Consider the following 22,526-nt stretch of genomic DNA (forward strand, 5'->3'; position numbering starts at 1 on the left):
CTGAGCGTGGTGTTAAGTAACCTTGGTAGATTTCCTTACATGTAGACTCTGTAAACGTTACATGATCAGTGTAGCAGAACATTGCAAGCGTCCATTAAGAAGAGTCTAATGTGTGTAAGTGGTGATTCTGCTGTGCTGTTTCTCTCCTGAATCTTATTAAAACACGTCTTTTCATCTCGTAAATCTGTCTCCCCTCACATGTTGGGCCAACTCTCTCAAACTTCGGCATTTACTCAACACCAAAGATTTTTGTTGGTATGTTGCACACTGCAGCAGACCCTCACTCACACAGTCACCTCAGTTGTACTGTGGGTGGAGTAGCTCTTCGGCCTGGTGTGGTGGTAGTACGAGGGTTGAGGTGGATATTGCGTTTGGACATGCTGCCCCAGCCCTGCCCCCCCTCCAGCTCCTCCATACATTCCCCCATAGGGTTGGTTAAAGAGATCAGGCATATTCTCTATGCTCTGTTGCCTTCTGGTCGAGTAGCCATGTCTCCGGGAGGAGCTGTGCATGGAGGAGGTGGTGGAGGAGGTGTGCCCTGGGGCAGAGGTCTGTCTGTGGACGTGGCGGCCAGTTGGCTCCCAGGCTTTGAAGGCCGAGTTGGAGAGCAGAGGGTGAGTAGTGGTCTTTGGGAGACGCGAGTGCTCAAGATGACTGGAGGGGATGGAGATGGAGAGTGGGGCATGGAGGTCGTGGTGTGCTGGCATTGACTGGTGGATGTAGGACTTCTCTTTGGGCTGCACTGGCACTGGCTGGAAGGCAGGAGGTGCCACAGGCTGGTAGTGGGAGAAGTCCATAAGCGGGTAGCTCTTGTAGTAGCTACGAGAGGCACTGTCAGCTGTAACATAGAAAGGAGCTTTGGTCAGGAAGTTGTATGATTTTTTTCTTTATTATACAACTTTGTTAATGTTGTGGAAATCTTAATGATTGTTTAACAGAAATTAAAAGGATCCAATCTCCAGCAACACTTGCAGATTTTAAACAACCATTATTATAAAACCGACGAGTTTTCATGGCCTTCATCAGGGGAAATTATGCAGAGCAAGAATCACAAGTTGGTTAACCGGACTCACAAAAAACTGACGTGTACAATGAGGGTAAAAGAAAACATTAATATTAGTTGAAATGTTTAGTTTGGATTCTTGTATGCCACTGGGGCTAATACTTTCTATATTTGGCCTCTTTAAACTTGTTTATACTTTATAGTCCTTTTCAGTTTGTCACAGTCTGATGCAGTTGTGAGTCACATGCAGAAGCGGCCTAAAATTCAACTGTCAATGTGCAAACACAGAATTTGTCGTTGTGGGAACGCTGACGACTGAATCACACTTAATCCACGATGCATTTTTGTTTGGACCTCCTGGCTCCAACCTGTCAGCATTGTCACCTTTATTTGCTTCTCAAAGTTTTTGAGAAAGTTTTATAGGGAGGTTATCAAACTTTTAAGCGACCAAGCTGGAAGCGTGGTCACTATTTAGTTTTACTGTGTAGCTTATATTAAGTGACTTCACAGACTGTATAATATTTTTCTACACGCTCCATCGTCCTATAGCTTTTGTTAGTGATTATAATACTAGTGCTAAGATTAACGGTCGGCTGTAAAATTAACATCATTTAATTGACAAAGGGAAGAGATGAAAATGTGAACGTAAAATAAGAGAGACAGCAGCGCGTTAGAGTAGTAGAAGTAAAGAAACAGTGCATGGTGGGAAAGGTTTAAACCATCAGAAGCTTCTGCAGTTATAAATGGGATTTTCTTGTGCAGAAATTGTGAAAGTCAGTAATAAATAACATTCAATGAGTGGAAAGATAACATATAGAGAGTCAGACGGAGGCGAAGGAAGTTAGAGAGAGAGGGAGGGAGGGTTTGAAGAAAATCAAAGTGGAAAGCTGGTGATTTACGTATTTCCAATTTGTGTATGGCCTCAAGGTGGTAACATATTTCTCTTTGGCTGGGATATGAAGAGCAGGAGGCAGGGAGAGTGATGATGAGGAAGAAAAACTGAGGAGTGTAACAGAGATGATGAAGGTAAAGGTATGTGTGTCATGATGAGGGGACTTAGCAAAGACTGTTTATAAATACCCTCGCCTTGAGTTTGGATTGCGCATAAGTAAGTGTGTGTGTGTGTGTGTGTGTGTGTGTGTGTGTCATAGGCAAGTACAAATGTCACAGAGAATTATTTAAATAAACTAAACTCTGAGGTCATCGCCGCTAGCTTTCTACATGAATGGTGCCCTTGTGTCCGTGTGTGCTTTGGTCATTTTTGTCCGAGTTCACCAATAACAGAGGATCTTTTATCAAAAACTACTATTTCTTTTAACGCTGATATGACCCGAACCTGTGAGAATGAAATATGTTTATATATCCCACGCCCTGTTGACCATTTGGTTAAGTTGAGTGATAATGATCCGTGCTTATGACGGTGTATGATTCTTTTAATTTTAAAATTGTCTTTTGAAAGAAATAGATTTATGAATGCATTTATTTTGCTCTAATAAAAGTTGCAAATCTCAGCCAGCTGTCCAGCCTCATACACACTGTAACACTGTTACTTCCATATCCATTATTAACTTATTAAGGTCTTAGGTTTTGAGATAAACAAACACACTTTAGGAATGGGAGATGTTTTGAATGATCAGGATTTAGGTTAACAGGCTAGTTATGTGAAAGTAACTAGTATTTGAGAAAGTGCACTCTTGCCAGCCCCGGTATGAACAGTAACAGATTCCAGTTAAAAGATGCAAAAATTAGTCAGAAAGATTTCAACTTTGTTAAAAAGAAAAATGTGGGCACAAGGGGAGTATAAAATGAAAATGATCCTAAATATGCAAAACACAAACACATAAATGATGCCAAGAAGAGACCACAAGGAAAACATATAAAGAAGCATAAAATAGCTGCAAAGGGTTGAAAAATCACTCAAATATGATAAAGATATATGATAAAGAAGAAGCAAAAAAATAAAAACAAAGACACGAAGCAAGCGACAAAAAAATAGACGCAAAAGACAAGTCAAATGATGTGAGTGATTTTCTGTCTCTTTCACTTTTAGTGTATTATACTGGGGGTGTGTGGGGGCCTGTCTGTGCTCAGGGGCCCATTTTCTCATAATCCATCCACGGTTAGTGCCCTTGAGCAAATCATTTTATCTCAGAAGCTAATTTGTGTCTGTCTGCAGGGACCTTTAGGCAGATTCCCAGTGTAAAGTAAGTACAGAGCAAATACAGCTGCTGCTTGATGAAAGAATGAGGCGCTCCTGCTCCATCAACCTTCAGTATAGTTAAGGTTAAAAAATGCAGGTTGACAAGCAGCGATTTGCCTTTAGCTCACTGGTAGGTGATTGTTTTTTGTGTTTTTTTTTTCCTAACAGGATGCCTGTGCTTGGTTACAGACTCCACTATTCAAGGACGGTGTGTGTGTGTGTGTGTGTGTGACCTTTGTCGACATGAAACAGTCTGCGCGGTCACCTGTTAAAAACCCCAGAGCCTCCTCCAGGCTGTTGCTGCTCTGTCACAAATCGCTTACAAAACCACATCTGGATGAATCATAATAGTGCAGTGAAGAGCCAAACAAGCAGTGACCTTCTAAAGTGCATTAGAAAAGGTGAAAATTACATTCAGGAAGGTCGCGTGAAAGGATGCTGTGTTCGGTCACTTATGAGTCATTAGTTATTAATCAGTGAAAGAGTTTTATAAATGCAACAGATGCTTTAACTTTCATTGCTGATTTTTGTTTCTCTATTAAAATCACAATCACTGGATATAAAGTGTTAACACGCATTTCTTATAATGATGCTGTTATAGAAACACCTGTTGTCCTTGAAATCTTTAGTTTGGAGTGTGAATGCTCGTCTTGTGACAGCGAGGACCCCGGTTCACATCAGTCACGTACAGTAACATTTAGGCAGACGTGATTAACCTTAACCAACCAATCACGTCCCAGTGTCAGACAGGACCAGCGTGGGCCTCTCTCAGAGACCCTCGTCAGCTCACAGCTCCCGCGCGGCCAACCTACTGTACTCTAAAGGTCACTGTGTCGGCTGGAGTCAGCATCATTCAGTGTGGATGTGTCCGACTTACCCACAGCTTTGAGGGAGGTATATTTGTTGAGTCCCACTGTGCTGTGGTTGCTGTGCGGCTGTGGAAGACCTTGTCCGAAGGGCCCATAAGCGGAGTTATTCAGGTGGTACTGTTCTGGTAAGAGGCAGACAGATAGAGATGCAGAGTCAACAAGGGGCAAACACATACTGTACAGAACTTCATCTTTAGAAGGTAAACAGTTCAGAAAGTAATCCATCCTGCTTAAATTAATTAGGGTGTTTTTCCACCTTCCCTCTACTGTAGAAACACTTCATAACCACTGACATTGAACTGTGGCTTGATTAATCTCTTAGCATACCTGGGGGCACAAATGAGCAATAGGTCCCTCTGGTCACCTTCAAGTACCCATTGTGTACAGTGTGTAGCGTGTGTAATATGACTACACATAGAAGCAAGCACAATTTTAACTGAAACATCGAAGTAATTAAAACATAGGTCCCTTTTTAAAGGCTATATGTTAGTAATGTAGGTCACCAAAGGCCCTTAACATTTCAGATGATGTTGTACTGCAGTGGTTTCTAAACTAAACTAGTGACCGTTGACCTTTGGAGGGCTTTTACGTCTCAACTTCTACCATGCAGGTACAAAAATCTTTACAGTGACAGTTTCACTTCACAACAGTTTAAGTAATGATCTCTATGCAGGATGAGTTTAGGATTATAACACAGAATATCGGTGAGATACTTTATGTCGCACACATGTACAGGAATACTCGTGGTGAACTAGGCTTCAGTTTTCTGAGCAGGCCTGTGTGTCAGAAACCCAACACAGGTTGAACTGGGAATCACGTTGTGTTCTGTGGAAATGTCACATAAACGCTGGATTGCAGGAGTTAGAAATCATCTCCCCTTTCAACCTGAGGCTGGTGACTCTGGGTGAGACAGCAGCCCCCAACTCTGAGGGCCGCGCAGTCTCATGCTAAATGGACTGAGGTTAATGAACAATGGAACAAACTAGCTCACAGAGTGAAGCCCTGGCCTCACTGGATATTATCATTAATGAAGTCCACTGATGCAGCCAGCGCACTTGATGTCAGCCCCGGGGATGGATGGACACACATGCAGCACTCACGAATGGTCACATTGACACACACACACACACACACACAACATGGTTTTTAAGGTCATTTGAAAGTGAGAAACACAAACAGTGGTATTTAGCATTATTATTTTAAATATTTAACTTATTATAAGTGTGTGTGTGTGTTACATTGGAATGTTTTTGACTGAGTGAATGAGTAAAGTGCATCGATACGCTCGCTGATTGGATTTGGCATTGACAAATCAAGTGTGTGTGGCACAGTGTCACAATGGGAGAAATAAATGAACAAAATAATTTATTAGAGGTGTGACTGTAAAAAAAAGCAGCAGTAACAACATATGAAGTCTGCACCCCCACCTGAAACGCTGCTTGTGCACTCACACACACTCTGTGGAGTAAGCTGATTAGATGTTTCACATGTTGTTAAATGCATGGTGTGTGTGTGTGTGTCTGTGTGTGTGTGTGTGTCTGTGTGTGTGTGCACGCTCGTGCTGACACGGAGCAATATCATCCAGCGTAATCCAGGAGTGCTGACCTCTCAGCATGTGCAGAGTAGGGTCTTATGAGGAAAAAAAAGGTGTAAAAAAAACTCTTCATCACCAATATTAATGCCGTCTTCATCATCATCATCATCATCAACTATGCAGCTTCTATTAGAGTAGTGGCTTCCTCCTTCCAACTCTGCCATGCACACTATTGTTATAGTGTGCAGTGTGCTGGTGAGAAGTGTTTCACTGAGTAGAAAGAGAGGTCGTCTAGATGTTACTCTTGGGTTCCTTCTGACCTCTCAGACAAAAACATGCCTTGCTCTAGTTCAAACTCTAAAGAAATTAAATTTGTAGGTGATATTAGTATCTATAACCTTTGGAAATGGCTGTGAATAGTCGTCTTTCAATAATGTTTTTGTCTGGGACCTACTAATGAGTAAGTCTGTGTAGCCAGATTGTGTGTGTGTGTGTGTGTGTGTAGGCCAACACGTAAAACATTAAGTGGGGGAATTAGGAGAGGTTCTGGTTCATGGTTGTGGATTTTAAAGCTCCATCACATATTAATTTCACCATTAAGCACCACCAAGTGAACATCTGGCATCGAGATATTTAAAGAGCAGAACAAGAGGGCAAACATGCTGCTTAATGAGTTATGTAATATCTTCTCTCTCTGTGGGGATCGCAGGCAGGGTGTGCTGAAGGTGGCTTCCTCCTGTGATCTGCCAAACGCAGATGCAGCAGTGTGGGAACAAGCTGGTGAGAAGTCGGTTCACAGTGGAGTTGGCCGCTCTGCTAAATATTACACTGGCAGGATGTTGGGGTTTTGAGAATATCAGGAAATATTCTTATTAGATTTTTTTGCCATAAGGCAGATGAGAATCTCAATACTTTACTGTTTCTATACTAAATATGAAACTGAAGAAGGAGACGTCGAGCTCAGCACTAAGGCAAGAAGCAGGAGGAAATATCATACTGATATTTTTCCTACTTTTTTTTTTCTGATCGTCTGATGCTTGCCAAGTGTGAGCATCTTTTCAATTTGTTTATTTCTTTCAAACTATAGAAATCTATGACCATTATTTGGAATAAAATAGAAGTAAGTTAGAGTTACAGTTACCACAGTTAGACCCATTGACTGATTATCAAAAACATGTTAAATATATAAGAAAACTTTAGCTCTTTGATTGAACTTCCATTTATGATTGAATAATTGAATCAGATTTAATCATTCATTCAACATTTCAGAATTTATTCTAGTTCCATTTTTTCCCAACTAATCCACCTATAGACATTTCATGCATTAATTATGAGGCTAAAAGAACAAGTACTGAGAATTCTCCACAATTTAAATGGTGTTAAGCTATTACTGGCTAACAATAAAGCAATTGCATACGGACATGAAACAGCATCTGAATTGTTCATTTTTATAGATGAAGCGCACTCTCACACTGTGCCACTTATTTTGACTCCTCAGCTTGTCTAGAAGCAGCTGAGACTCAGCAGAAGCACTAATGATGCTGCAGCAAGAGGTGGGACGTTCACATTAATTTCCAGGTCAGCAACCTAAGAGGAGTTAAAGTTTTTACAAGTTAAAAGAGTTTTTTTGATGTAATGGGATTCCACTATCTCTCTCTCACACACACACACACACCTACAGTATAGCTTTCCACTGGGGCGCTATTGTGACTGCTCATGAGCGTAAAACATACTAAGAAAAGCAGCGAGGCCAGCATGTGCTGTGTCTGTACATGGCGTGTGTTTGGCGTATAAATGTGCACCTCTGGGTGTGTGTCCTTGTGAGAAATGCTACATAAAAGGAGTCTTGAGTGCCGTGGGGAAAGCGATGAAGGGGAGAGTGCTTTGCGTGGCGTCTGTCATCACTGAGATGAAACATGAACGTCCCCGCATGCCTGTGTGAGCAGAGGGAGTGGTACGAATAAGCAGACTTAAGGGCCGAAAATAAAGCGAGACAGCAGAGTTTGTACGGCGTCTGTCATCAGTGAGATCATATGTGAAAGTCTGTGTGCATTATCGTTCTCTGCAGCAGAGTCAGTGATCCTTTCTCTGCGCGAGCTGCTGACTTGGTCATGCACGCGCCTTTTTGTCAGAATAATCAACATGACGCGAGCAGGAGAGAGATTCATACACAGATCATTAATTTACAAGAAGAAGTAGTTTTGCCTCTCAGGACCCCGGGGAAGAGTCGAGAGTGCAGGGAAATCATAGTGGAGGAGACGAACGTTTAAAAGCAACTTTTTTTTTTGACAAGTGGGGTAAAACAAAAAGAGACGCAAGAGAAGAAAAAGGTGAAATCTGTGTTGAGAGTGTTTTTTTTTTTTTTTTTTTACTAGGTCATGCTACTTCTGCAGTCGTCTTTGATAAATAGGTCATCGCTTTTGGCTTCAAGCTTTCACTCTGCAATGAGTCATGCTTGCCGGAGACTTTTAGACCAAATATTTTTTAACATCAGCTGCTGCTGCTGCTGCTGCTGCTGATGATGATGATGATGAAGCTCAAAACTTTGAAGTTAACGATTTGTGACTTTTTGACCTTTGGAACTTTTGAAGTCGCAGTGAAAGAAGAAGCTGTGAATGTGTGGAGCTCCAGTACTGTGAGGGGCAGGGTTTTATTTTTGACAGGGATTTTAATTAAATAGTGCAGATGATATAGACTAGTGATGAGTGGTTTGACTGTAGTGTGATACTGAGCTGTGGAGGCCTCCACACATTCAGCAGGGCCACCACAGCTCTGACTGTGTGAAACCCACTGGTAATATTAGAAAAAGAATCATTTAGATTTAAAACATCTTTTAAAGTTGGTGTAATTTTGTTCCACTAACTATGTGACACAACAGGGTAACAGTACATTAACATCCAGTAAAGCAGAGTCACATAGTCAACAAATGAACTCAGTAATCAATGTAAAGCTTGTTAACATTACCTAACATTACCTAACGTTAGCCGCTGCGAGCCATTGGTCACATCAGGCCAGTCCTGCTTTGGGCCTATAATGAATATCAGCCACAGAGGGGGTGGCAGTAAACCTTTTAACGCTTGGCTCCAATCAGTTCAAATGTTCAATTACTCTGTGTGTAATGAGCGTTGCTTTTTCCTAAGGCCTCTGTCTGCCATGTTGTTTACAGTGGAAAAACCAATACAGGTCATTTGTTTCCTGCACAGTCGATCTATGTAGTGTTCCACTTTGTTCTGTGGCTCAACTAGGAAACATTTTGCATTACATTTGTATTTACATACACAACCAGCATGTGCCAGCCGTCACTGAAAAAAACCAAACAAATAAACCAGATATATTCATTCATTGAACAGGTTGAGATCTGGGACAGGCAGTAAAATAATACATTTGCAGACAGCTTTCAGGTGATGGACCAGAGAGCTGCAAGGCAGACTACTAATTTCTTTACTTTTGACTTCTCAGACAATAACTGTTGATGTGTTTAATGGAACAAAGCTCCATGCTGGACAGAGTTTTTTTGCAGTCTGTGCTTATTGACTACAAACAGCCAGTGGACATTTTCCTCCTCTAAGAAGAAGTGGTTGTAATGTGCATAAATATGGAACATGTTAGCATCAATAGGTATCATCATCCTCGGCTTTCACTGCTGTCACTTCACATTAGGAGCTGACTCATCACTCATGTCCCACGCTGACATTTTACTGTACTTGTAGTCTTTTATTCACTCAACAGAAGGTACCACACGCTGTTTCATTTGCAACTCTCCGTCATGTGGTTAAAAAAAAAAAACATCTTGTAGTTTGAGATCATCTGCGACCCCGGAGGCAGCGGGACGATCATGTCAATCCCCAGGCAGTCGTCGTTCCTAGCGGTGGGGGATTTAAAAAACCCTTGGTATGCTGTTGAGAACTAAATAAGATGCAAAGAGTTTTAAGGGTTGCAACACGAGAGGGCAGACACAAAGAGTAAAAGGGGATTGAAGGTGTAGCAGGTGCTGCAAAGTTTGTTATGGGTGTGTCTCAATTCAGCACTTGCCGGGCATCAGAGTCAAAATTGAAATGGCAGTACTGTATGCATTTTTACTGAGCAGCAGGAACCCGTCATACCAGCATGACGCATGAATCTTCCCATTTCTCCCTCCAACCAAGAATAACAAGCAGCTACTTTCAACCCACTTACAATCAGCAGGCAGGGATCACGTTATCAACTGAGATCAACTGATATGTGTCCATTAATATTTATGATTTGATAACTGCAGGGGCCACAAAGTTCTGTGAACACGCGGCAGAGGAAATAATAAGGCTGGCAGATTCTCCCAACAAGCAGCTCCTTGTCATCGAATTTCAGTCTCTAGCTGGTGAACGTGTTGCCCTTTTCAGGTGAACTGTATACGATCAATGAAACACTCACACGTACCGCACCACACCGCAAACAGCAGCATGCAAGCGTTTTGTTGGTTGTATTTTATATTTTGCTGCAAAGTTAAATTCACACAAGACTGACTTCTCACTGACAGCACCATTTTCTGCACATAGAGATTTCTACAAGCACTAGTACTGGTAGGTGTTATACACTCTCCTGCATTTACCCATGCTTTACCCGTGTGCGTGTGTGTGTGTGTGTGTGTGTGTGTGCGTGCACTCTCAGTACTCACCACTCCTGCTCCGCATCATCCTGGCTGAGATGCCGTTGGCTCTCCCTCCGCCGGGCGAACTGGCTGTGGCGTTTTCTACCGAGCTCACCTCTCCTCCCTGCTGCTTCAGCAGGTCTGTCAGTGTCCTGAAGACCGAGATGCACACACACACACACACACACACACACTGGTTGTAAGTTGGCACTCAACAAGTAGTTGCTGCACAGTACACAAAAACACTGGATTTATATTATTTTTAGTATGTCTTATAGCTACGATCGCGTGGCTTCATTCAGCTTTGGACGCCACGTCAAACATTTGACATAAAAGAGGTGGCAGATGAAAGCAGCAATAACAGCAGGTGCTCCACTGTAGGTGGATGATAGTGCTGTAGTATAAAGATGTCAGTGACTAAACTGATGAAACATCACGTCTCCACAAAGTGGAAAAACCTGTCTGATTCTAAAACTCGACCAGCCGGACACTGAAGACAACAAACATACTCTGCTATGCTCACATGTGTCTCCCCAGAGAGGGCTTTCCTCAACAGCTGGAACCCATGCTGGCACACACCCCCAAACGCACATGCACAGGCATAGCCATGCATGCAATCCATTAGTAGGACATGCTCCCAGGAGAGCGTGTGTTTACTCTGTGGGGAAGTTGCTTTTGTCTGTGTGTGTGTTTGTGTTTGTGTGTTTATCAAAGCTAAGAAGAGGTGGTGGGGTGAGGTTCTGCATGTGGTGAATACGGTGTGTGTGAGGGTTGTAACATTTAGCAAATTACACACAGGGGAGTTCTACTGCTTATGTGAAAAGGGTATGTAGACCACAAATCTGATGAGGATATAAAAGACGAGTTAGTGTCCCTGACCCAACCCTGTTGCACTGTGGGTAATGTCAGGAAGTTTAGATGTAGAATAAAAAAGAGGACATCTCTGGTTTTGTATTGATCTAATTTATTTCCTTAAATCATTAAATTTTTTATTGTCTAGTTTCACATTTATTTGACTAAATGTCCGATCTGCTGGTTTTTGTTTTGACAGTTTTTCCCAGTTGAGGATAGATTGTAGTGAAAAGCTCACTGTGCTCCCGTGCTCTGTTCGGTGTGTCCTTGAGGACAAAGTCAAAGGAGCTGTAGGCTCCTGACGGCTTTTTGCTGCAGTACGCGCTAGATTTCCTGCCATATGGTCATGTGTCTGGGTTCAGGGCTTGTTGTGTTCACTGTAAGCAAGAAATACACACAATAACATCTTACACTGTCACACACACACACATGCACATTTCTATTAGAGAAATAAAGACGCGTTACTTCGCCACCAGAATCTTCTGCCCACAGCTGACGACACCTCCCTCCTTGTCGCACACGTCTCCACACACGCAGTTGTACTCACTTCCAATCACTTTGAATAAACATATTTCCACCCCCCCGTGCATTTGCTGAGTTTACAGTGTTGCTGGTATTCACCCCCTTGATCAATAATTCAAACACTGAAGCTTCTGTTCTGCTAACGACGCTCGTGTATTTAACCCCCCGCTTCCCACAGCCTCTATCACACACATACAAACACACACACACACACACACACGCAGAACACACACGAGCAACAGCCAGGGGGAAACTGCCAAACAGAAAAGCGAGTCCCTTTTAGCAATAAACTAAAAATCCCTGAAACAGTTTGACATCACTGAACTAAACTTTCTTTATGAGACCTGATATTAAAACACAAACTTATATTTGTTCATTCACATCAGTCCAGCTCCTAATGATCCTGTACACTGAGCGTGGTTTGTCTTTGTGTAGTAGATTAGGATATGAAACGTGTCCCCTTAAAAGATTTTCACCACGCGACAAAGAGACTCTAAACGCCTCCTGAGCTTTCTCCTGTACAGATTGAAATCACTTTCTCCCTGCTTCTTTCTTCACTTTTCAATTCTTTTCCCTCTCAGTCATGTCGTTCTTCCTCCGTCTGCACCCCCCTCATATCTGAACCCAGTCCTAAATCTGTCTCTTTTCCTTCTCTCTCGTCTTTAAACCGTACCGTTTGTCTCCCTCTCCTGCAGTCTCTCTCTCTCTCTCTCTCTGTTCCTCATCCCCTCTCTGACTCATTGCTGTGCGGTGCCTCGGGCCTCCACACACTCTTCTCTTGGCTCACCGCTCAAACAACTTGCTGATTTGGACTTTTAATCTGCAACTAAAACTGCACCTGTCTCCAGGCTATATAGTGTTTATGGAGCGTTGGCTGAGCTATATGAGAGGTTCTGCACAAGCCTTTGAAAGAGTGAAGATGGCCGTGGTTAAATGAGTGAGAATCTCCGAGTGGTTGGTTGTGATGGTTGAATTCATTACGTCGAAAATCGTCCTGTTGGCACAATGTTAGTTCTGCATAACCACAAAGTTACTGTTACTTTCACTCATAGTAAGTAATGCATTAAAAGTCGTCCCAATACAATATTGAAGCTGTAACAGTGACCAAGACCTATTTGTCTTTGACATGTGCTTGTAAACCATTAAGTTATTAAATGTATACATACAGGTACCATTCTTATCTAAGTATCTCAGCCCATCTTATTAAACCACAAGATATGGCTTCATCAAAAAGACTATCCTCCATATATTTGCTCACTTCCACATGCAAATGTAGTTTGCACATAGAAACAAATAGCAAGCTGGGAACTTTCTAACTTTTCTATAAAACAGTGACTTGAAATACTTCCTTTTAAACTTCAATTCAGAAAATGATTTCTTGCTGTCCTATCAATGCACAACAGCAACAATCTTTAAAAAGCACAACTGAAGGTGTCTTTAAAATGCACTGTTAGACTAGCATTAAAGTGTGTCTTTGGATTACATGGTGGAAATTTGAGTACGGTGTTTATTCCATGAGTTTCCTTCAAGTTACTTCTCTTACGATTTTCTATTATTCTGTATAACATGTTATATAATAGCAATCTGTGTGATTATCAGTACCTACAGGCTCTCCCATCACATTATAGTCAAATATTGAGATGAGACTTTCCCATCCAGATCCTTTAGATCAGAACACTCAGAGGCGAGTTACAGCTAATATCATAGTAACTCTTCAAAGAGCGTCTTATAAGGATTTTTTACATAAGTATTTAGTATTTGTGTTATTTGTGCTGATCGAGCCAACAAGTGGTAAAGAAACAGAGCTTGAAAAACATATGGATGAACGTCACTACAGCAGTCAGATTTGCTGTAAGTGTGCTTCATCTCTGACCTTTTCCTGAGGACAACAGTTAACCTCTATCTGTCACCCACACAGGAACGGCGATGAGGTTTCTGCAAATCATACTTTCACCATCTGTCCTCCAACTGAAACCTATTTGCAGATTTGAGTGTGATTCATTTGTAAAAACAGTACTCTGCAAGACGATTTCAAGGCGCGTCAAACCCGCCCGAAGCTGTGACGCGGTTTAGAGTCTATACTATCTAGACTTAATCCTCAACCAAGTGGGGTGATTTTGTTTTACATGAACTGATAAAACAAGCAACAAAGATGAGTTCAATTCATTAACATTGATGAGTTTCCTCTTATAGTTTATTTGTGCACCAAATAAATGAAATCAAACATGCTAAGTCTCTCTGCAGAGGCGAGGAATTTCCACCTACATCCGACTGCTTAATTTTTAGACATGTAGTGAGCTGTGCATGACAAACAGGATTAGTAGTGACACATACTGTATGCTGATTTTTCAGTTTTTCAGGAGCCTACATACATATCCGTGTGGGTTATTGTCATCTTTTAGATGCACGCAGCATCTGAATGTTTGTGGTTTCATGGTAAACAGACTAACTTGTTGCCGTTCCCTCGAGCAGTGACGTTGGTGTGTGTGTATATTTTTGTATTTGGTTTTCTGGTGATTTAGCAGTTACCAAGGAGCCTTTATTGTTCGCTGGATTATTATTCAGCTGTTAGGTGAAGTGGTTTTGTTTTTATGCAAACAAGCTCCTTTTTTTTCCAATCTTTCCATCTTTAGCACAGTGTTATGTTTATTCCTGTCTTCATTTCTGTGCATTGCATATGCGATGTGGTGATGTGGTTCGTTTTTAAATATATTTATGTATATGTTTATGTTTAAGTATATAACTGGTTTCCTGAAAGGAAGATCCAATTACTAAACTTCTCAAACAACTCAAAGGGACCGCCTTCTAGCTCCCTGTAAATACTATTAACTGTTACTGGGCTCACTTTTTGAAAAAGCAAATGTGCTTTTCATTGGATTTCTAGATGTCAGCTTACATTAACACTAAAAAATTAAATGTTTAAATAGTTCACTTTATGCTATAGCTATAGTTCATCTTATTTAAAGCTGCAGACAGATGGCCTATTACACATTTGGGAAAAGGATGAAATGGAGCCAGAGGAGCCAGCTCACTGTGAACTTCCCTTTTGACAGACAAAATCTTCAACCTAGAAATGTTTTGAACAGCTTTAAAATCTGAAATGCCACCTTTAGGTTTGACAGAAAACAAGCTGCCAGTCTTTTCAGATGTCAGCCATCTTGAATAAACCAGCACACAACCAACCCTTAAGTCAGTCGGCGCTGACCACTGACTTGTGAAGTGTTTGTGGGCCCAGCGAAGCCCAGCAGGACTGATGAGGAGCAAACGGAGGAGGAGAGAGGAAGGTAGAGCAGCTGGAGGGTGAACATTGTCACATCTGATACAGCCGAGAAGCTGTCAACTTACATGTCCTTTCACTTTGGGAGCAATTCAGGCAGGCACTGACGCGGGCGCATACGTGTACACACTTTAACACATTTACTCACAAGCTCACATGCATGCAGACATGCTCACACACAACTTGGCGACAGGTGAAATGTGACAGCTCCGGCCTAGAGGTAATCAGAAGGCACGAGGGACGGAGGGGAGCCGGTAAAGTGGAACGAAAAAGGGAAGAAGTGTCGATGAAACTCAATGAAAACTTTGGTCTTTTTCAGCTTCTTTGTGGAAATGTGTCTTCTCACACATGGCAGCTATTCAGAGCTCAAACTGGTGTGATTTGCCTCCTGCCTGCAGTGTCTTATTTTTACTCTCTCCTAAGACCAGAGGAAGTCACAGAGACGCTAGCGACAACAGAGAGAGGGTGCTCGTGAGAGAGGAACAGCAACAGATAGATTGCTGCATATGTGCGTGCACCAACATACAACGTATAAGAATATGTTCACGTGATTATGCCAGGACTGAAAAGACATTTTAAGCAAAATGCTGGTAAAAATGCATCAATCGTCTGTGAAATTTAGATTTACAGCATTTTTTCATGTTTATTTGACAGTTTGAATGTTATTATGGGAGCATATAAAGCACATTATTCACACTATGGTGATGGGCTATATGCTCTGAAACTATCAAAAGATTGGACATAGGCTCAAGAACTATATCTATAATATGTTTTTAAAATGATCGCATTGAGAAGACTGACATGCTCTGTGATCGGTTATTGTCTTCAACTATTTATCCAGAAATTAGGTTCTTTTTTTACTATTAAATTATAATGAACAAAGGTTTTAGCGAGTCAGGTTGTGTAAAGTCTCCAGTGCGAATCTCCCTTCTCCTCAAATGTAACATGCTTTGTCATTTCATTCACATTCCTCCTGCAGTTACAGTTCATCAGTTTGCAGAGCCGCAGAACATTCACATTATCCATTTATTAACAACTTATTACTGTCACCCACCTCCCTCAGAGGACAATTTTATCCAAATTACTTTTTTAATTATGTACAATATAAAACTGCAGACTCTTGTAATAGAGGAACCTTTTACTAATTATTTGCTTCTAACTTTTAAACCTGCGATTCTGAGAGCAAACTAAAACCTGGGAAATTCATAACAAGTCATCAAGTGTGCTGTTATTACAAAGGGTCACACGTTACTCCTTTTCTAATAAGCAATCGAGAAAGAGCTAACAGAGAGTCAGAGCAAGTTATTATAGATGAGCTTGTGCATGTCAAAAGTTGTTTGAAATAATGACTTCTTACTGATTTAAGGAAGTATTTACTGGCATTAATATAGTCTATAAACTCTCTAAATGTTGCCCTCTCCATGGTCTATGCAGTATATACAAATATATAATTTCACAGCTCAATAACATTTCACCAGTTGCTCAAAAAGGTCCAAACTGTCCCTAAAAAATCACATCAACTGGCCATAAATGTCCTTGAAATATTAACCATGACACCACATCCCAGTGTGTGTGTGTGTGTGTGTGTGTGTGTGTGTGTGTGTGTGTGTGTGTGTGTGTGTGTGTGTGTGTGTGAAAGACCAAGAGTGAGGGTGAAATGGAAAAGTGATTTCATTTGTGATGTGCTGTGATGGGCCATATGTATGCCCACACTTTATTGAGTATTGCTTATCTGTCTCATTTAAATCAGGGCAGAGCAGTTCAAGCCTTTAACTGTGTCCTTCATTACATAACATGAGCGCTAACAAGCCCACCGATGTGTGTGCGCATGCAGAAACACACACACAAACACACACACATCGCAAATAGACTACATGCAAACGCATATAGACAGTCAGACATATAGATCCATGGGCATGTAGTGTTGAATGGTGAAACAGTTTTTTTTTTAATCTAGCGTTTGTCTAATGATTGCAGATACAACTTTTTCCTCTTGGCACACAAATGGCCAAACACACACACATGCAAGCACAGTCACGCATGAATGCATTCACTCGCACTTTTCCACATCTGCACCCTCACATGTTGGTCTGTCTACACTGACCACATGGTTAACGTGGACAGGTGACCTCTGAAAAATTGAACCCTGGCCATGATCAACAGTAAACAACTGTATTCATGTTGTGGATCATTGGCTTATAGCTGTGAGGAGGTCTGACCTAAGCCTAATTCTAATCTTTAACCTAAAACTGTATATACACACATTTATACACACCCACACGACAGGACCTCTGCTGCCACCATGTTGCTTAGGTGGCTGTAAGGTGGACGCCGTGTCACCTCCTGGATGTTCTGACCTCTTATTGTAGTGATTTGAACCATGCTCTTACAACCTAAATGTCACCTCTATCATTCCTATTTTGTAATTGAACTCTAAATCACTGTGAGCGTGTACATGTGTGTGTAAAATCACAAAGGTCACCGGTGATTGTTTACTCTCCTGGTGTAAAGCCAGTCCCTCTCCAGTTCCGAACTTTCATTACTTGTGACATGTATAACCTGAGGCGACTCTCTCCGTTCCCTTTGTGGGCTGAGGATTTGTGCAGCATGCAAACACACTGAACCTCTGAACCTGGTTTGGTTGGAGGATGTGGAGCTGTATTAGAAGGTGTGCATGTGTGTGTGTGTGTAAGCGGGTAATCTGAGGATCACTCTGGATTTTAAGTTTCAAAGCTGATTCGGGAGAACTGGTGGGATTTTGGAGTGTTAATCATCCTCTACTGGCAGGATGTTGAGATGGAGAAAAAGGTGGTGGGAGGGGAAAAGAGAGAAATAAAAGCAGGTGCATAGAAGCTGCATGCATGACAGCAAAGTGCAAAGGTGCCTTTTGTGCTGCGCCACTTTAATATCTAACTTTAAAGTCGCTTGGGTGAATTTCACCTCATGACGTTCATGCAGTACGTGAGGTTTTAGTTTCATATACACTTGTGAACCAGGGATTTATGTCAGCAGGCTAATAACTAAACGAGCATCCCAGCAGAGCAGTCCAGAAACAGTGAAGCCGTAATCTTGGAGAAATTTGTTTAATCTCAAGGAGGAGCAGTAATCTGTCGAGATGGGCTCTCGGAGGGTGTTTGTGCAGCCAGAGAGTTTCTATTTCAGTGAGGTGCCACCCTGCAGGAAATATTAATCCTGGCTGTGCGTTATCCTCCGAATGAGTTTTCTGGCTCAGGTTAATGGGGAGACACTCAAGCAGAGCTGCTGCTTGATGGAGAGCACTGCTGTCTGTGCGTCCACGTTCTAAATTAAAATGCAAAAAGAAACCACTGAATAATGCGTGGAAGCAAAGGGGAGGAGACAGATACGATGTGACACAGAGTAAGGATGCAGAATGAGATGAGAAATGAGGTTTGCAGACGGAGGCGGGAAGGAGGACCAGAGTTGTTGGAACTGGACTCCGCTTCCGGAGGGATGAAAGGAGAAAGGGAGGCTGCAAGCGAAGGAAAGCACAAAATCAGGAGGAGGAGGGACAGAGGAGATGCGGAGGAAGGTTCGTGGGAAAAGTGTTTTAAAGAACACGAAGAGTGTGACTTGTGACTGAGAACCTCAGGATGGAGAAATGGAGATTTGAGGAAGAAAATTAGCTGAAAGATGAGAAACTTTGAAGATAGCTTGTGATGAAAGCGGGAGGTTTGAGCCCATGCTGTGCGCTGGTTGCTGTAATTATTTCCAGAGGCAAACAGATTGACCTCTGGGCCCTACATTTAATCCAACTGCAGTGGAAGAGTTTGTGTTTACGTGTGTGTGTGTGTGTGTGTGTGTGTGTGTGTGAGAGAGAGAGAGATGATTTTGAATGGAAGTACCATTCAGGAATTCAAGAGTGCTTTACACCTTCTTAAACACCTACTGCAGTAAGAATAGTTAGCTTGATTTTGTTTGTTTGTTTTTGTTTGTTTATTTCAAATAAAAATAATGCTTACAAGCAAAGCAAATGGTACAGAAGGGGTGGAATACAGAGTAATATGAAAAACACAAGAAAATGGAAAAAGGACAAAACAAACAAACAAACAAGCACAAAGAAAAAAAATTAGAAACATTACATATTAAATTATGAGCAAAAAGAAAAAATGAGGGCATAAAACTGTAAAACTGTAGTTCTAGCTACACAGTACTTTAGAGATGCACCTTAAAAATACTATTTTAAGCTTAACAGCATTTTGCAACCTGTTCTCTCAGCTATTTAAATGTTTTCTCCTTTCTGTTTCTTTTCTTTTTCCACCATCGTAAAGCGTTAGAGCGGGTTTCAACAGGTTGGGATGAGCTGGTCAAACTCGGTCGTGTGGAGAGAGATTAGTTTGTACACATGCAAGCGAACACACATACACACACACACACACATGCACACGTGTGTTGGCAGGCCTCGAGGTACGCATTCGGAGTTGGAAGTTGGTCAATTCCGAGCTCGGTGTGGTGACGAATCTGGGAAATGATGGAATTCCTGCTTTGTATTTAGTTTTGTTGTCGTGTCTTTTCTTCTGGGGCGAGTTCAGAATTTCCAACTTTCCAACATCCCTGCAACGCATCACAGAACACATGCATGCAAGTACACACACAGTCGTGCATAGACAAGTACACACACACACACACACACACACACACACACACACACAAGAATATGCACATGCACAGGCATACACACCCTTGTTATGTGCACGTTTGTTTCAGTGTGTTCCCCAGCCCTCTTCACACACACACACACACATACACACACACACTTCAGGCCACTTCATGATTTCCGTTTGCTTGATGCTGACTTGTACTACGCACTACACTACACACTTCTACTCAAACTACTATTGGGTACTGTAACTGCTTAACAGTGTCAAGGATGTCAAATTCATTACTACACATCTTTGGTGTGTGATACAAGTCTCTGCTTTACTTGTCTGATACATGCACAGACTGTGTACTATCAGTAGTTTGAGCTGCACATGGACGTACACACAGTCCCCTCGAGTCTTCCTGGACTTGTGTCCCACATTCCCGTGTGGACACCCAGATGTGGAAAGCATGAATTGGTCTCAGCACATTCCTCTATTCTCACCTGGAGTTGAGGTCAGCATGCGCCGCTCCTCCTCCGCTTCCTCCGCGGCTCTTCTCCAGGCCCAGTTTGGTGAAGATGCCGACCAGAACCATAATGGCCACAACACCACAGATGATGTAGACAATGAGGTGGGTGCGGTCTCGGTCCTGGTCCTCTTGGCCCTCGGTGATGGTGGCCACCGGCTTGCCAGTGTTGGCCCAGATGGGTGTATCATAGTTGGAGCAGATGCTCTGGTCCAGCCGCTGCTGGCGGAACTGGCAGCAGAAGCGATAGAAGCAGGTACCGCAGCAGTACAGAAATACACCGGCGTTGCAGTTGAATGGTGGGTCCCATTGGCCCATCACATCATAGTAACCCTGGCAACGAGTCCCACCGATCGGAGGGACGTCCTCGTCGTCTGCGTCTCCACCACTGGTGGGAGTGGACAGCCCTGTCTCTAGAGGAGTGTTCTGGGTGGTCTCCACATAGGTGGGGGTCGTCTGGTTGGCCAGTGTGCTGGGGGCGACGAATGGGTCGTCTTCAGTTCCCGTCACTGTGGTGACAGATGGGTCCTGGGTGAGGGCGGGTTGAGTTATAAGGAAGGAGAGGAGGAGGAAGGAGAAGAGGTGGCAGGAGGAAGAGTTGATGGACGCCATGCTGAGGAGGAGCGCTTTGTGTCCAACGTCCCACGTGCTGGCATTGGACAGGAAAGGAGAGAAGTTTGGAGACAGGTGCAGAAAGAGATCACTGAAGATGCTTCTATACAGCACAACACACATCATAGAAGGTTCAGCATGATTTCAGCAAATAGGAAGGAACGCTGCTCTGTGCTTAGAAAGATGCTTTTTGCAGAAGCAGAGACAATGACCAGCTGATTTTTCAACCAGAATAATTGAACACACGATGTATTTATTGATCCTATGTGCTTATGGAATCAGTGAGGACAGTTTAAAACAGGTCAGTCAGCATCACGGTGTTACAATACAGAGCTTTGATAATTGCAGTTAATGTTTTAAATGCTCATTCTCAATGTCCTTTTTTTAAAAATGTAAGTAAAACCTATTAAAAAGTACATTTTGCACAGCGTGCTCCCACCATATCTAGTTTTTATTTTGAACGGTCACAATAAAAAGAACTCTCGTGGACTTTTCGTGGTGAAAATCTCTCTCACCTTGTGTCTCTTCCTCTGCGATCTGCACACAGTCGACCTCCTCCTCTGCGATTCTTCCCCAAAGTTCAAGGGCTAAAAAATTCCCTCTAGAAATAGCCACAACCTTTACTCGGCAGCATTTTCCCCTTGAGTGTCCCCGCAGTTTTCTCTCTTTTCCTCATGTATTCTCCATCGCGGGCTGGGGGCTCGATCCGGGGGTTTGAACAAACAAGAAACAACACACTCCTACTTATCCTCTTCACCCTATTTTCCTTTCTGCACTCGTATCGCCTCTTCTTCTTCTTTAGTGGTGCCTAGTCAGTTCTGGCAGATGTGACTCCTGACCGGTCCAGGACTACTAGGACCTCCTGCTGCCAGTAGCCATGTGTGCTGCGTGTGCATGTATACGTGTGTGTGAGTGTAGCAGAGATAGTGGAGAGGAGAGAGAGAGAGAGAGTGTGTGTGGCTGCATTAGGCGCTGCAACAGATCAGGAACCAAATGAGATCTCCTCCTCTGTTTACTCCTCCTCAGTGCCAGAGAGCGAGAGAGAGAGAGAGAAAGAGAGAGAGAGAGAGTTGGAGGGGGTTTATATCCAGCTGCATCTTCCATCATCCCCAGAGGAAAAAGACTGGAAGGAGAAAAGATGGAGAGATTAGAAAAATAAAAAGATGAGGGAGAACTGAAATATGCACTGTGACAGTCACTTTTTAAATGATTGTTCTCTCTACCTTTGTTCCTGCCGCTATGTGTGTGTGTGTGTGTGTGTTACTGTACAATATATTGAATATGTTTGCATGGCAGCAGATGGAGGACAGTCAACATCTGCTGCGGTTAGTCCGGCTCATCATCTACTTTTTGAACCCCCCCATCTGGTCTGTCTCCTGCTTTTTCAGCATACTCCTCCACACACACACACACACACACACACACACACACACACACACACACACACACACACACACTCACACACACACACACACACACACAGGCACGAGCATTACCCCCTTCTTTCTCATCGCACCAACCCCTCATCTCCTACTTCTCCATCCTTTCTTCTCTCGTTAGTGCTTCTTCTCCGCCCTCCCCTCGCGCCTTGGGCATAGATAACACACTTGTTTGTTTGCTGATTTCTGCACTGAGCATGTGTGTGTGTGTGTGTGTGTGTGTGTGTGTGTGTGTGTGTGTGTGTGTGTGTGTGTTGTCTTTTTACGGCAGGAAAGACTCAGGATTCAGCGGGGTCCAACTCCAGCTTCGCCTCTTCTTTTGTTTAATCCCAACCTGTGTGAGAGGTGCCAAAAGCAGGAGCTGAGACTGGCACATGCTGCTAAAGACTGGAACTCGTGGACACACACACACACACACACGCACACACACACACTCCCTACACACGTGCATGCTGGAAGAAAAAAAG

The 22,526-nt window shown here is 42.7% G+C and overlaps 1 protein-coding gene across 1 annotated transcript; it reads right to left on the reverse strand.

The window, feature by feature from the left end:
* Positions 1 to 238: 238 nt before the first annotated feature.
* Positions 239 to 20,620, reverse strand: shisa8b (shisa family member 8b). Its single transcript, XM_026351951.1, has 4 exons — positions 19,986 to 20,620; positions 10,258 to 10,382; positions 4,081 to 4,194; positions 239 to 838 (listed from the first exon to the last, which is right to left on the reverse strand). Exons 1-4 carry the CDS (start codon positions 20,618 to 20,620, stop codon positions 285 to 287), a joined length of 1,428 nt encoding a protein of 475 aa, XP_026207736.1. The 3' UTR covers positions 239 to 284.
* Between the last annotated feature and the right edge of the window lie 1,906 nt (positions 20,621 to 22,526).

This window comes from Anabas testudineus, chromosome 19, assembly GCF_900324465.2.
Source record: "Anabas testudineus chromosome 19, fAnaTes1.2, whole genome shotgun sequence".
Lineage (NCBI taxonomy): Eukaryota > Metazoa > Chordata > Actinopteri > Anabantiformes > Anabantidae > Anabas > Anabas testudineus.